Source organism: Perna viridis, chromosome 1 (genome assembly GCF_037379345.1).
Source record: "Perna viridis isolate PV_CMFRI_1.1 ecotype Kerala chromosome 1, ASM3737934v1, whole genome shotgun sequence".
In the NCBI taxonomy this organism is placed as follows: domain Eukaryota; kingdom Metazoa; phylum Mollusca; class Bivalvia; order Mytilida; family Mytilidae; genus Perna; species Perna viridis.
In genome coordinates this window covers 16779316-16794294 of record NC_142445.1, presented here as the reverse complement: position 1 = coordinate 16794294, position 14979 = coordinate 16779316, and the positions used below count along the sequence as shown (strand labels likewise).

General features: G+C 32.0%; 1 protein-coding gene across 6 annotated transcripts in view; it reads left to right on the top strand.

Moving 5' to 3' along the window:
• The first annotated feature begins 3897 nt into the window (after positions 1–3897).
• Positions 3898–14979, top strand: part of LOC148627504 (uncharacterized) — a 35567-nt gene continuing 24485 nt past the window's right edge. For 2 of the 6 annotated variants that reach the window (XM_088574092.1, XM_088574088.1), the window contains exons 1-2: positions 3909–4399; positions 9709–9753. In XM_088574092.1, the coding sequence (XP_088430218.1) occupies positions 4214–4399; positions 9709–9753 (231 nt within the window). In that variant the 5' untranslated portion in view covers positions 3909–4213. Of the gene's footprint in view, positions 4400–9708; positions 9754–12891; positions 13160–14979 lie in introns of those variants that run through there. The other 4 variants (XM_088574103.1, XM_088574100.1, XM_088574106.1 and 1 more) reach the window with 3 other exon arrangements.

Sequence of the window (14979 nt, the reverse complement as noted above, 5' to 3'; positions counted from 1 at the left end):
CAATACTAAATCGGCATTTCTGATCAGTTGGTGGGGTGTGCATACACTTTAGAGGGATCTCTTATTTACTAGAAATATTTTGTCATGTATTACTGGTATTTATTTCCATGAACTCTCCGAACTTTTCAAGGTTGGTTCCATATCCTTAAATTTGCATACAGCTTGCTGATTTGCAAAATTAAAAATATCCTAGCTTGAGGGCTTATTTCATGTCTTAATTTTGTATTTCCGTGTACTTTTATGTCATTGATAGTTGTTGGTATTTGTTTCAACATTTCACAATAACGTTGAAACAAAATCAAACTCCAGCGGAATTGAACGAATCATTAGACATGATAGTAACTTTTGAAATTAACAATAAAACTGTGCTGATTGCTGCTTAATGTAATTATTAAGTACTTAATACGAAATGTTTGGAGTACTATTTTTTTTAATATTCAATGCACGGTACGTAATGTCCGGAGTACGCGAATAGTCCTTAACAATTATAGGCAAAGTACCGAGTATTAAAAGGAGGTTACACCCTCATATGCATGTACGTACATGTATGTTTTATCATAGGATACATGAACAATAAAACAAGACCAACCGAAGGGTTTTGCTAATTGTCGAGAATCGCAAAAATTCCATGAAAATAGAGGACTCTGAGCCAGTGGCCCAAGACAATAAATATATTTTATGCTTCTCTTTGCTTTGCATCTAAAGCATCTCCCCTTTTATAACAAATTCTGAAATAACAAGAGCAACAAAGAGCTTTACTTTCCCTCGTCCCGAAATATTTTAAGAACCAATATGGACACTGTATCAAGTTTTTGATACATTTAGAGAGGGTAGACTGGCTATACATATTTTATGCTTAAACAATGTAAAGACAATCTACTATAACTTGTAGTTAGAACCTCATGGAAATTTTATAGTGAATTGGGTTAGTGCTTGTTAAATGCTGGAAATGCTTTTGAAAGCTCTTTTAAAACCACTATGCAGGAAAAATGTCTCGGTGCCATATCGATTATGACTTTTGATGCGCAAGCTTAAAAATAGGAATCAAGACCTTGCTGTGCATATGCATTGTTTTAACTTTGGTTGAAATCCATTTATGCTGACGATTGGTACTAAAGTCCACATGCAACTCCATTGGAGAGGAGGTAATACAACAATCTCGAAACAAAGTCAATTTACTGTTGATACCATTACTTTCGATTTTTAAAAATAGTTTTGCTTAGTTTTGCAACGAATATAATGGGGGTGGACAGGGTCGGGAACCAAGAGCAAAGGGGGTGGAGCGAGAGCCGGGAGTGGAGGATGCCTGAGGGATTGATAATGGTAACATACGTGCAAAAAGTGGCTACCCTTGATATAATCTGCATATATTCAACCTTCCATGAATTGTTTCGATTATGGTAAAAATTCAATATATTACAGGCGATGCAAATCTCGGCCATATTTTGGCGGTCTGATTAAAAGACAACGAATGTCATAAGAATTAAAATATGCCTGTTTACGTTGACATTGATTGAAAATATGGTAAACAGTTAACTCTGTTCTAAATTTTCTTGAAATTATTTTATGTAGACCCTAATAGAAAGACTCCTAGACTCACAGTGCTTAGCCAAAATCATGATATTTCGCGACTTTCTTCGGTTGAAATTTGCTGATAGAATGGGTTAAGACAGGCAGAAGAAATAATATAGGTAATATAACCTTAAACAGATATATTTTTGCATAATACACCAACTGATCAGAAATTCCGATTTAGTATTGAATTTTTTTTTAAAATATTTTAGGTATATTCCTTCGAATCTCCCCTATCTGCACTGAGAATTGATGGTACCCCCAGTCGGCACACGCAGTATTAGGATTTTTGCGATTAGTGACGGCTTGAAAATTCCGATTTTGTTATGTTTTTGTTTTAAATCGTTCAAGTGTGCACAACAAAAGTTATATAATTATTACTGAATCAAATCACAGGGAAATGAATGAGAATTAAACATTTTGTTGCGTTCGCACTGACTTCCACCTTGAATCATTGATGTGTTCGACCTTTTATGAAACGCTTTCACCACAAGGTAACATACGCATGATAATCAAAGAGTTCCGTGAAATTATTGCTTGTTCAAATAACTGTCTCGTTTCTTTAAACCAAGACCTAAAATTCGACTTATCTGTGTCCGTACCGCCTCGATTTGGTATCCCTGGTATCCACGTATCCATATCCTCAAATGAGTGCCTGTACATGGGGAATTTAATAATAGTATGTCAAAATACAGATTCAGATGAATTCTGAGGAATGTTTTTTGTAACTTATGCTGCGTATGCGAAAAATCGGAATAGCATATTTTGGAGAAGGTTTATGGAAATTATTTCTGAGAAAAGTCACACAAGAAATTATTAAATATAATTAAAAGTTAATAAAACTGACTAAATCATGCTGTTACTTATTGTATGCCCTAACGTCAGAAATATGGATATATTTGATGCACGTCTTGTCCACGGGAGGGGGGTATATACCAGTATATACAGACGCGCCAGTGGAATGGGCCTGTTTTTTTTTCAGAGTTGAAATATATGAATGGGTCATATTTTTTTTTCACTTTTCTATGTCAATGGGTCATAATTCTACAAATTTAAACGTAAACTGGTCAGAGAGTAGATCTCCTCGTTTTTGAGACAGAGGCAATTCTCGCCAATCTACCAACCAAAATTTTATTCCTCAATGAAAATTGTCGCATGAAGGCTCGTTTTTTTGAGAGCGAAATATCAGCAATCTATTAAATTTGGATTTAATTCATGTCCTTAAATTTGGACTTGAACTGATTTCACAGGAGAGGACGGAAATCGGTTGGCGAGAATTATTTGCCGCGGCGAGGACTATAATCCTTGACCAGTGATTTCTTGCTTGGACAAACTTTCCAATTATTACCAATTCATTAATCTGCAATTAGTGTCTGTTGTTCATAGTTTAATCTTAATTGATGAGGTGACCAATTGATAAATTAAGGATGCATGGGATCTGATCAAAAGATTTAGCAATTATATGTGCCCTTCTGCAACCTGCTGGAGACCATTGTTTTTATTTATCTTCTCTTGATTAAAAATATCGATGTAGTGTATACAATAGTAGAACATATGAATTGGTATGTATTTTGTGCTGAATAATATATGAATAAGACTGATTTTCTTGCAGACAAATATAAGAGTGAAGGCGTTTTTTCCAGCTCCAGCTATACCCTGTACCAAATTTTAACAAAAGTGACACAACCCCATGGTCTTGTCGGAAGAATGTGAATTCACTGTACTTTTGTTTCTTAACTTAATTAATTTTTTTAATCAATACTGCATTGATTTCAAAGATTATTACAATCTGACTATGAAGATTAAATCAAGTGTTCTCTAGTCTACCTTACAAATATTCATTTTGTAAAAAAAATATAATGAGATTAGTGCTTATTCTTAAAAAAGTAGAGAATTAAAGATATATTTAACAAATGTATATTTCTACACTGCAAAAGTTAAATAAAATAAGGGATGAGGTCCACTTTGTTACCGATAGAATGCCCTCTTTACAAGACTACTAGGAATGATCTATAAATCCACTTATTCATATAATCAAAATTAATTGGCTTTTTTGTACAAGAAAACATTGCGCTTCTAAAATGGCTGGGAAGTTAATTTTTATTGAATATGTTTGAAACGATGAGATTGATTTTAAGCTTATGAATTGTTTTATTTTTATCATTATATATATAGACAGGACCGACATCTATTAGATGTTCTGTAAAGGGCCCGAGAAATGGTTCTTTAACTGAAATAATTCTATTCTATTCTATACCGCATGCCCGGAAATTTGACAAATCTATTCCGAGTTTGTCTCGCACCTGTCGCAAATTTTGCTAATGATAAAAAACATTCTGAAGACCTTATATATATATCCAAGGAAGAAAAACGCTGCTGTTGTGGAAAAATCAGACTTATTTTCTGCTGAAAATCATACTCTGTATTAATAATATACTTCGCAATGGCATGATGTAGCAATGATGAAATATAAACAATAACTGTCTGTTTAATGGAATGCTAAAATATGTGCTTATAAACAAAATTAACGAGATATAACTGTAGTTTCCTGATCACCTGGTTTTTACTGTCTGCTTAGCTTATGTTACTTCCATGTGTTGAGTTTCGCTATCTGCTCTTCTAATGAACTAAATTTAATAAGATGGAAATATATAGCGCAATTTCTGATTTTAATTCGCCTGATACTGATGGAACTCAAAATATTTTATCATTTAAGAAAGGTGACTTGTTCGAGATTTTTGATGTGAACAAGACCAGTTCAGAATGGTGGGGAGCAAGAGCTGTTACAACTAACTCAGTTGGATATGTACCATCTAAATACATGAAGGTTTGTGTTATGCAAAAAATATATTGAACAATAAATATGCATATATACATTTGTACATTGAATTAGTATTAATATTGTATAGAAAGTGCAGTGTATTGTGCAAGTTAATTGAAGGCAGCCAGAGAATGCCAGTAATGAGAAAAAAAATATTTATTTGATCTACATAAGGGCAGATTCAGGTTTGGGGTGAAGTAGAAATACAAGAGTAGCAAGGGAAGACAATATTTGTGGGTAGCAGTTTTTTTATACAGTAAATAATAATTTGAAAGAAACGAAGAAAATGTTAAATAGGGTGACAAAAATGCTATTTATTTTTTTATTATTTTTTTTATAGTAATTTCATAGCTTGAAAAAAAATCAGCAATATGCACAGATTTTGCAGGACATCAGCATAAATCGAAAACACTAGGAAAATGTTGAATTACGTAAATCATGATTTCATTCCAAAAAATTATTTTTTCTTGATTTTGAGTGGGCATACTTTATGTTGCATATGCTAGGTTTACCCCTATGAAAGAGGACTTGCTACTTGCTTAAAAAAAAACCTACAATGCTCTTTTGGATCAAATTGACGTAGGGAAGATAACATAAGCATAGAAGGATCTGAAACATTTCCAACGATGTTAGAACTTTCAAATTTTCAAAGCAAAATTTTGGTGGTTCCCTCCACAGGACTTGAACTCGTACCACTGTGACATCTATGGCAACACCGCCTGCACATAGACCACTCATCCAGATAGGCGATATATATTTTACGCTTGTCCATTTTCTGAATAACAAGATTAAATATTTTTCCCAGTTATTACTGTTTAAAGCTGGTTACAATTTATGGAAGTTGTGTTCTAATCTGAAATGTTTTGCTTGGTTTCCAATCAGTTCTTTTTGAGATACATGTAATGCTGTTGTACTGTTGTAATTTGATCAAAATATGGTGAAAAATAGTCAGTTTTGGAAAAAAAAACAAGGCCACAGTGTGGAAAACCACTGCTCGCCAAATACGAGTAAATGTGTATTTTGGCGAGTTCTCATTAGCTTACACTTGTCAATTTGGCGACCGTCATTGGCAACTTCCAAGGGAAGTTAACCAGCCAACAGGTTATTTAGTAAAACATCCCTTAACATCATACATTAAAAATATGTTCCTTGCATTTTAAGAAGTTAAGTTTGAATATGTCAAGTGAATTTTGGCATGATATACACAATTTTATTGACTTGTAAAGCATTGTTTACGATTTGCCATTTTAGTTTCCGGTAAACGGGATGTGCCAAAACCTACGCGACGGTCCTGACCTCGTATTGGTATTCAAACGAAATTATCTTTGTAACTTAAGATTTGTTACCTTACAAATTAGTTGTTTATTGTCATAATAAGAATGAACAAGAAGCAAATGATAAACATTTCTTGTTTCATAATGATGAATCTGTTGAAATACAATTTTATTTTTGAAATATGACTTCAGAAATGGAGTACTTAATTTTGTTGCTGTAAAGTAGATGAAAAACTTCAATGGGAGGGAATATTCGAAAATGGAAAAGTTTTTGATAAACTTAAAAACAAATGAAAAGATAGTTGAAGAACGAAAAAGAAAGGCAGAAGACAGTCAAATCCAGGAGAAAACAGATGATAGTACAGAAAAAAAAACCCAAAAAATTTGGCTAGTTGAATTTCTATTTGGCTAGCAAGATCAATATTCCATTAGCCAGAATGGCAAGTTGGGGAAAAAATGGTTTCCCACACTGGGCCAGTGTCTGACTGAAGACTGAAACACTCTTATTTTTTGTTTCACTAAATAACAAGGTAAAGTGATTGGGATCTCTATATCATATAAGACATTTAAAAAAGTCATCACTGCCTTACATACATGTACATTGTAGGCTTGGCTTTATTTCTTGAACTGATTTGCTTATAATTACATGTATAGTGCTAATTTATACATCCATGTACATGTACATATATGTACATGTGCATGTATACTTTGATGTGGTATATATTCATGTGGATTAGTCTAGTGCCTGTATATTTACATTAGCCCTTTAATGTTAGAGGTAAATACATGTACCTGCCACTGCCATGACTGCTATAATTACTACATGTACTTAAGCATTCTGATTTCATATGCACACTAGAGAAGATGCTCTGAAAAATATGACACCATCATTTCCTTAGTTTGAGGAAGTCTGAACAATTTCAAATTCATGCTTGTGCACATACAAACCCAGGTTTAAACTATGTTTATTTTTACATGTACATTTTAGGAAGTTTAAATTTTGTAACTTTCATGTCAGTATTTTTCAGATCTTGAAAACTTGAATGCTATGCATTTTCAATTAGTTTCCAAGAGCTGGTTTGTGCTTAAGGCTTGCCACTCATAAACTGGCAACTTTTAAGCAGGGTTGACCAAAATTTAGAAAATGTAAATTTCTTGACTTCAAATTTTAGATTGAAAGTGTTGGTGCATTATTCAAAGACTCCCTAATCTTGCTAGGGGGTTAAGTTTATTTAAACATGTAAATGTAGTCATTTGCATGTACATAGTTGTATGTCAGTAGAGATATTAATCTACACATGTACTTTTTACATATACATGTATAATATAGTCTAAATATAAGGCAGATAATTGCCTTTTACATTTGTTTAAAATGTTTACAATCTACAATACTGGTATCTCACAGTTCATTGTCTCTAAACTAAGTTTTCTCAATAAATTTGTACACTGCTTGATAAACCTTTCAGGTTACTGAAAATTGAAACATTTTGTAACATGGTTAGTTGAAACTAAACCATCCAAAGAAAACATGTATACAACACAATTTTCATGACATTACAAATGCAGTTATATATGATTTGGAATCAGCAGTAACAACTGAAATATTCCAAAGATGATAAAGATTAACTTTTGATACTGTACCATATACATAGGTCACTGCGTTGCGAAGTTAAGAGGTAAACAATACCTTCATTGTTAGGATAATCTACATGTTTCATCCTCTCAACCCATCAGTTGAGATTAGAGAAAGTATTATAAACAATGCTGCCCTTTTGGTAAATAAACCTCTTTAGAAGGTTCATTACTTAGGTTTAATTTATACATAACATGGATGTATATAGTAATCCCATAAGGAGCTTGCTACTGTATAAAATGTACATGCACATGGTATAACTTTTACATACATGTGTACCGGTATGTGACAAGTAACAGATATTTTTAAGCTGGACAGATGTTACAAGAATTCAATGTTAGTCAGTTTCCGTTTAGTTTTACATACACACTATTGACAATAAAGCTTATAGATTAATTGATGGATTAGAGTGTTGAAATTAATTTTTATTTTATAAAGTTCCAATTAGGAGCTTCCTTGCATTGTAAACACTTTGGGTCCACATATATTTTTATACTGCTTGCAATTTTCTAACTTGATTTCAGTAATCTTCTCTACTGGATTCACAGAGCAGATAGTAAACAATTTTGGTAACAAACATTATTTGGGTAACTTATATGCACTTTAAAAATTGTGTCAGTTAGAGCACATAATTAACATGGCTGCCAAAGCTTCAATGTGCATATTTTTTGGACATACATTTGTACATGTACAAAATAAACAGTTTTAGAGATACAGGTGTATATAGCTTTTAACTTCAACTTACATGCATGTACATGTACATGTATATTAGAAAGAAAAAAAACTAATTTAACGATCCATCATGATCAACATGAAGTGGTCTACAAAAATCATCATTGGATAGAAGCTGTACATGTTAACTTTTTGAAGGAGTAATCCAAGTATTTGCCCTTGAACGTCCATATTGAAGTCTATGTCTTAAGCTTGCAACATTGTACTATGATAGATATGTGGAAAAATAACTTTAGGACAAAGTCTCCTAGTAGGTGTTATTTATGTGCGTTACATTGTTTTGCAATTATACCTATTAGGCAACTAAATATGGGCACAATAACTGTGTGAATTATATAGGTTAATTCACTCTTCATAGTGCTCTTTTCATTTCACAGGCTAGAAATGTGAAGTGATTGTGGGTCAGTAACAGTTCATTTTACAGTCTCTCACTATTTATAAAAGCATGTGCTTTATTCTGAAGACTTGGCTTTAAAATTGATATATTCACAATATATACTGACATTGATGGCTGAATAGAATCTATATACTTATACATGTACTGGTATTTGTATGTAAAAAGGCAACAACTGCCTTTAACATGGTTTAATATTTCTTCAAGACACTATTTTCACTTGGGCTGTGATCACCTCATTCAAATATTAGCTCACCTGACCACTGGCCAAATAATCTGTTGCCATCGCTTGGTGTCTTTCATTGTCTTCATCATCAACATTTTTTTCAAATGTCTCCTCCTCTGATTGTACTAGACCAATTAGAACCAAACTGGGTGAATGTTTATTGGGGTATCCTGCATAGTACTGATGTAGGAATTTTTAATCCATCAAAAAAAACGTGGTCACTGTTACTAAAAATAGAACATAGGGGTCAGACAGAAGTTTTTTTTTACATATATTACCTAAACCGTTTAGTTCAACCAATTCTGATAGGGTAAAAGTGTTTAGCATGATGAGATCTATCTGTGGTCAAATTTTTGTTTTAATTTGTGAAGCCATGTTGGAGTTATTGGCCTTTTTTGACATTTTATCCTCGTTTTTAATGTTATTTCTTTAAAATATTTTCTCCTCCCAAACTACCAGACCAATTAGGATCAAATTTAGTATGAATATATCTTAGAGTATTCTGCATAAGTCTGATTTGGAGATATTATCAATTGAAAAACATGGCCACTATTAGTAAAAATAGAACAAAGGAGTCTGTCAGAAGTTTTTCTCTTACATCTCCAAAACCATTAGATTAAGTTGTCTGATGACCGCTGTTAGAGTTATTGACCTTGAAAGGTGAAAAATGATGCTCTTTTACAGTTTTCAGCCAATATCTTGAAAACCAAGATAGATAGAAAGAAATTTTCATTGCTGAAATGATCCTTATTATAAGGACTTTAAAAGTCTGTGGGGATCGAAGTTGATGGATGACTCCTTGTTAGAGTTATTGCCCTTGAAAGGCAAAATAATCCTTATGGTAATTCTTATAATAAAGTCTTCTTGATTCAAAATTGTCAGACAACTCCTTGTGAGAGTAATTGCCACTGAAAGGTAATATTTAACCAGGTGAGTGATTCAGGCTCCTGGGAGCCTCTTGTTTACTTTAAACAAGCATTAGGCTGGGTAATGTATTATCAGGCAAGGGTGTGCATTAGGACATACATTGTAATACAACTACACTTTTATTTACAGTTCGAAGAAAGAAAGATTGGAAAACTGATCCCTGATGATGTAATGGTATGTTTTTTGTATTTATACATTCAACAACCACATTTTTGTAACCTAACTCTAACATCATTTTTCATATTTGTTAATATTGTTAGTTCTAATTTAAAACCTGTTTTTGAGATGCATATGTGCCTGGAATCCTAATCTACTTTTTACTTTAACTTATACATGTACTTTGAGCCCAGAATGGTGTAATAGCCAGTGTCATTTTGATGACTTGCTTCAGTTATTTCTAATTTTAAATATTGAGTTGTGCTAGTGTCAAGTAGCCTGTTATTGTTAGGATAAGTTTATCCCTCTAAACATAGGAAGATAATGCAAATTATACCAACCATGCATGTACAGAATGTATGTTATTTCATGCATATTATAGAAATATGTATGTAAGGTAATATGCAGTGTAAGGAATTTTTAGCCTTGTGGTTTAAAACTAGTGGTTCATTAGATTTAAAAAACAATTTAAAACCTCAGGTACTCTATCTGGTTCATGACTTTTACATGTGGCTGATGATTATATCTGATCTTTTTTCTCTTACCTGTTGTTTTACCTGACTTTTTGTAGTACAAGAGTAATGGTAAGACTGAAATCGTACAAGTATGAGTTTCTTGAAAAAAAGATTGATCACCATGGCATTAACATTTTTTTTTCTAATGTGAATATTTCTTATGTAACTTAAATTGACTTATAAGTCTTTATCAATGCCTGATCTGTGATGCAGTAAAATTTTCTATTTAATTTCTATTTTCTAACTATATTTTGGACATTGATGTAAATCTTACTTAAGTATTACAAGATGCAGCAGGAAATAAGTCTATGAAACCCTCATTATTTCAGTCTCAGTCTTATTTATCAACTTAGTCCCCGGAAATCAGTTATCTATATTGTAAATTAAAAGTCCTGACTAATAATTTGAAAGAAGCATAAAAAAGCAGTAATATTTCGTTCTCTTCGGCAATGTATAAATATATTTTACTCTTAATTGACACTAGAGTCACCACCTATTGAACAAGCAAATCTTGTTCCTGGGAGAGGGGGAGGGGATTGTGGGGAGTGGGGTTATCCTTTTGCAAGATGTGCTCACTTTTTTCTAGTTTCACTTTGTAGTAATTGTATTCAATTACATCCATAGATAGAATGATGTTTTTTTTGTATGTTAAAAATAAATTAAATATGAATTGCCAGTAAAGGTAACAATGTCATTGTAATTAATGCTCTATTCTTAAAATATAATAGACTTGTACATGTGTCTGCTGATGCAATGGTTATGGAAAATAAGGATTCAGGTTTCATATTTACAGAAAGCTTGTGGTTTTCTAAAGTTAACACAAGGAATTTTAGATCATCTAAATCTGGTAAATGGACACAAGATTGCTTTTCAATCCAGACCCAACTTGGTCACTCATGTACTTTTTGCTGCTTATCCAAGTTTGTGTAAATTAAAAAGTTAAAAAAGGTCTAACCTACCTGCACCTCAACTGTCATACAGACATATTTCCTAAATTGACCAATAAGCACATTTTTTATTTACATATACATGTAGGAGCTAACTTAATATGAATTTATTTCAAATGGTTTTAGAGCAAATGTCTTCCTGTATGTTAGGAACCTTATGAAGTTCCAGATCTTTTTCATCAGTCAAAAAACTTCTATCAAGGCGAGGAAGTATGGTACCTATGAAATTGTCCGAGTACCATGTAAATACATTAAATTTAATAATGTCACTTAAGAAGGAAAGTCAGAATTTTCACTTAGGGATATTTGATCTTATGATATGCATACATGTAGATCTAATACTGAGATAAACTCTATGTGAACCTGTTTCAACTACCCTATACCGGTAAGGTAAACTTATATTTGTTTGAATGCTGTTGGACTTGAAATCTGCCCTATCTGTAAATTTGTACATGTCTATGCATATATATATATATATGTATATGTAGCAGTTGTGGTAAAGTTATACATTTGTGGTATTTGTTATTTGTAAGATACATATTTAATTACTTGTACAATATACAACTTGTAGAATAAACTCATTTTCTGCTAAACCAAATTTTGAATCTTTATTTAAGTTCTTCAGTAAATGAAGTGTGGCTTATTTTCAAGTTTTAAATTCTGAGATATCTAGCTCTCTGGATTAAACTCAGAAAGGGCCATTTGTCAAATTCTTACAGTCATTTTTTTGCTTCAGTAAATTGTAATTCAGTAAATGTTATGTCAGAAAGGGCTTTTGATCCTCTTGAAATTTAATTCAAAAGTTGATCCTCCTGGATGATACACAACTTTATTATATACATGTTCTCCATTTTCTTATGATGGCACATATACATCACATTGATGTATGTTTTATTTGTATAATTATTTAACAATGGTTTTGAAGAATAAATTGTTTTGTTTGGATTCTGTTACTGAAAAGGAAAGGTATGACCCAAAAATTCCTGCAGAATTTTCCTTGACAATCTGCCATACATACACTACATGTAGGTTCAGTATTTCCTGTTTACATGTATATACATATTTTAGTTATTATTGCATATGAATTTGTTTCAACAAAATGGAATTTAGGCTAGCTGTTAGTATGTGCATTGGTAGACTACTTTGGTTAGATTTTCATAACAATTCTATCTAAAGGTAGTTCGATCATAGATCACAGATATATGTATTCTTGCATGCCATATTAAATAAACTCAGGACAATTCTGACAAGATTTGGCCAAAAGCTGTGTATACCTTCTAGAAATGAATACCTAATCTACTAAGTACAGTGTAAGGTCTGCAAACCGAATAATACTTCATTTCATTTTCTGTGGCATAATTGCTGGCTGAAAAGTGATCATATTAGTATTAGCTGTCATGTTTTAACAAGGACTTATTATTAAATCTGACAGCTCTAACTGTGACCCTTTTCATTGACTGACCATCTAACTGTGACCCTTTTCATTGACTGACCATTTGAACAGTGGTTAAAATGAGCAGTCATAAGATTATCCAATGTGCTGTTTTTGTCAAAGTAGAATATCTATGGAACCATTGGTTGAAAGGTTATTGTTACATTTTATGGTCTAATGATTTCATGTTGTTTAAATTCACCTGTTCATTATGAGAGTGTGTCTCTGATTTTGCTCCATAGTAGAAGGTTAAATCCAGAATAGCACATTGAGTTCTTTTGAATGGAGATTTTGTCACATAATTAATTTAGCACTGAATATTGCAATTATTTTGCAAAATCTCATATTTTGAGTTATTCACTGTTGCTTTTTTCTCCATGTATGTGTTGTGAATTAAAGCAATTGACAAGTTTTTCATATTTCTGAGGAAGTTCACAATGATAAGTTCCAGATCAAGAAGTTTATATAACCGTAGAGGAGAGCATATTAATATTGTTCCAGTGAGACGAGCAGGCTCACTTGTGTATCAGGTTAGTGCAGTTTTAAGCAAAAGGTCATACTACATGTGCAATGTATTTCAAATTTTTGAAGTAGCTTTAGTAGTCTACTGGTACATGTACATGTATATCTTGCATGAAAAGATACTGGTAACTGTAACCTACTAAATGTGAAAAATGGGCTACCATTAATTGTTTATTCTTTCAAACAAAATGTTTTATTAATAACATGTACTTTATATGTGACATGTGTAGATACATGCTTTGCATACAAAATATTTTGTAATCATTACAGTATACTGTATAACTTGTTATGCATTTTATTGAATTAAAACTTAGTTTGTGTTAATTACATTTAGTAAAACAACTTTATGTAATTTGAATTGGTCAATATTTAATTCTGCTTCACAGCTTTTATACCACATTTGGAATTCAAGTAAACAAAAATATAGTTAATACACATAATACTGACTTGCTTGACTCTTGTGATACAAATAAAATCAAGGGAAGGAGTTTGTCTAGCCACGATTGTCAATGTTGAACAAATGACCAGAAAGTAAATTAAAGACACAGTAATTGGCAATTCAGCTATTAATTTGTAGATTCTCATCTCCACATGCCCCTCTTAAAATCATTTCTTGTTGGCCTGAAATTGCTTAATAGTGATTTCATCTTATTGGCTGGTTTTGAAGTCCAGATTGACAATATAATGGCAATTTAAAAGTGTAAAAGGATTTTGTTAAAGCCACAGAGGCAACAAGCCTCAGATACCACAGTGTCAAGTACAGAAAATCATGGCACATATCAATACGTGTATATCTAAGAATCTACAAGTACGTATAATCCTCTCTGCACCCCAACTTCTTTTTGTGACTGCTGGTTGAAAAAAGACTTATCATATTATTTACTTTACTTAAACCAAATGCCAAAAAAAAAAATAAAAAAAACCTCAAGATTTTAAGTCTTTATTATGAAATATTTGAAGTTTGAAATTGATGTTGTGTGAAAAAAGACACAATGCGTCTTAATTTATGCTTTAACCTGATTGTCAGTAAACATTTTTTTCTTTTGTGTATTGTATAAATGTCATTTTAGAATGAGATTGATAGGCTTCTAGGATTACTGAATTATTACAGTGATAATCCTATATGTTTTGAACTTACAATGTATGTTTCTGGTATGTATATGCATACCTTCTACATGTTAAAGAGGACAAAGTGATCAATCTTCATGTTTTATGGAGATCAAGGCTTATTCATTTTTACTATGGCTTCATACATGTAGTTTTTAAATATGAACATTCCATCTATAAACAATTAAATAAATATGTGTTACTTTTTACAGTTCATGTACATGTATAATGTAAACCATTAATAGACAGTACTCCTGTCAATCACTTGATTTTCATGTCTTGGAATTATTGTTTAGGAGGAGTGTGCTTGTTGTCAGCTGGCTCTTTCTCAGTGTTCAGTAAATAAAGCATACAATTAAATTAGAATACTCTAATAGTAATAGTACTAATCTTTCTCCTGGTTTTTGGATACCAAGTAATTGAGGCCTACTTGAATTTCTGAGCTGTTATCATAACCTTGTTGACATTATGTATTTAAAGGAGGTTGTTATGTACTTTTGAAATGTTTACACAGAGATATATTTATTCTGGTAGGAATTGGTACCATTCTATAGAAATAATTAAAGCGGTCCAGATTTCAGTTAATCCTTATTGTCAATGTCGAACCAATTAAAACCAAAGAATTTTAAAAGTTTTTTTTTTTTACTTTTCTTTTTGGCATTTCTACTTAGTAGCATTTGATGACTTTGAATTGCACAGTATTTTTAGTTAAAATGTGAAT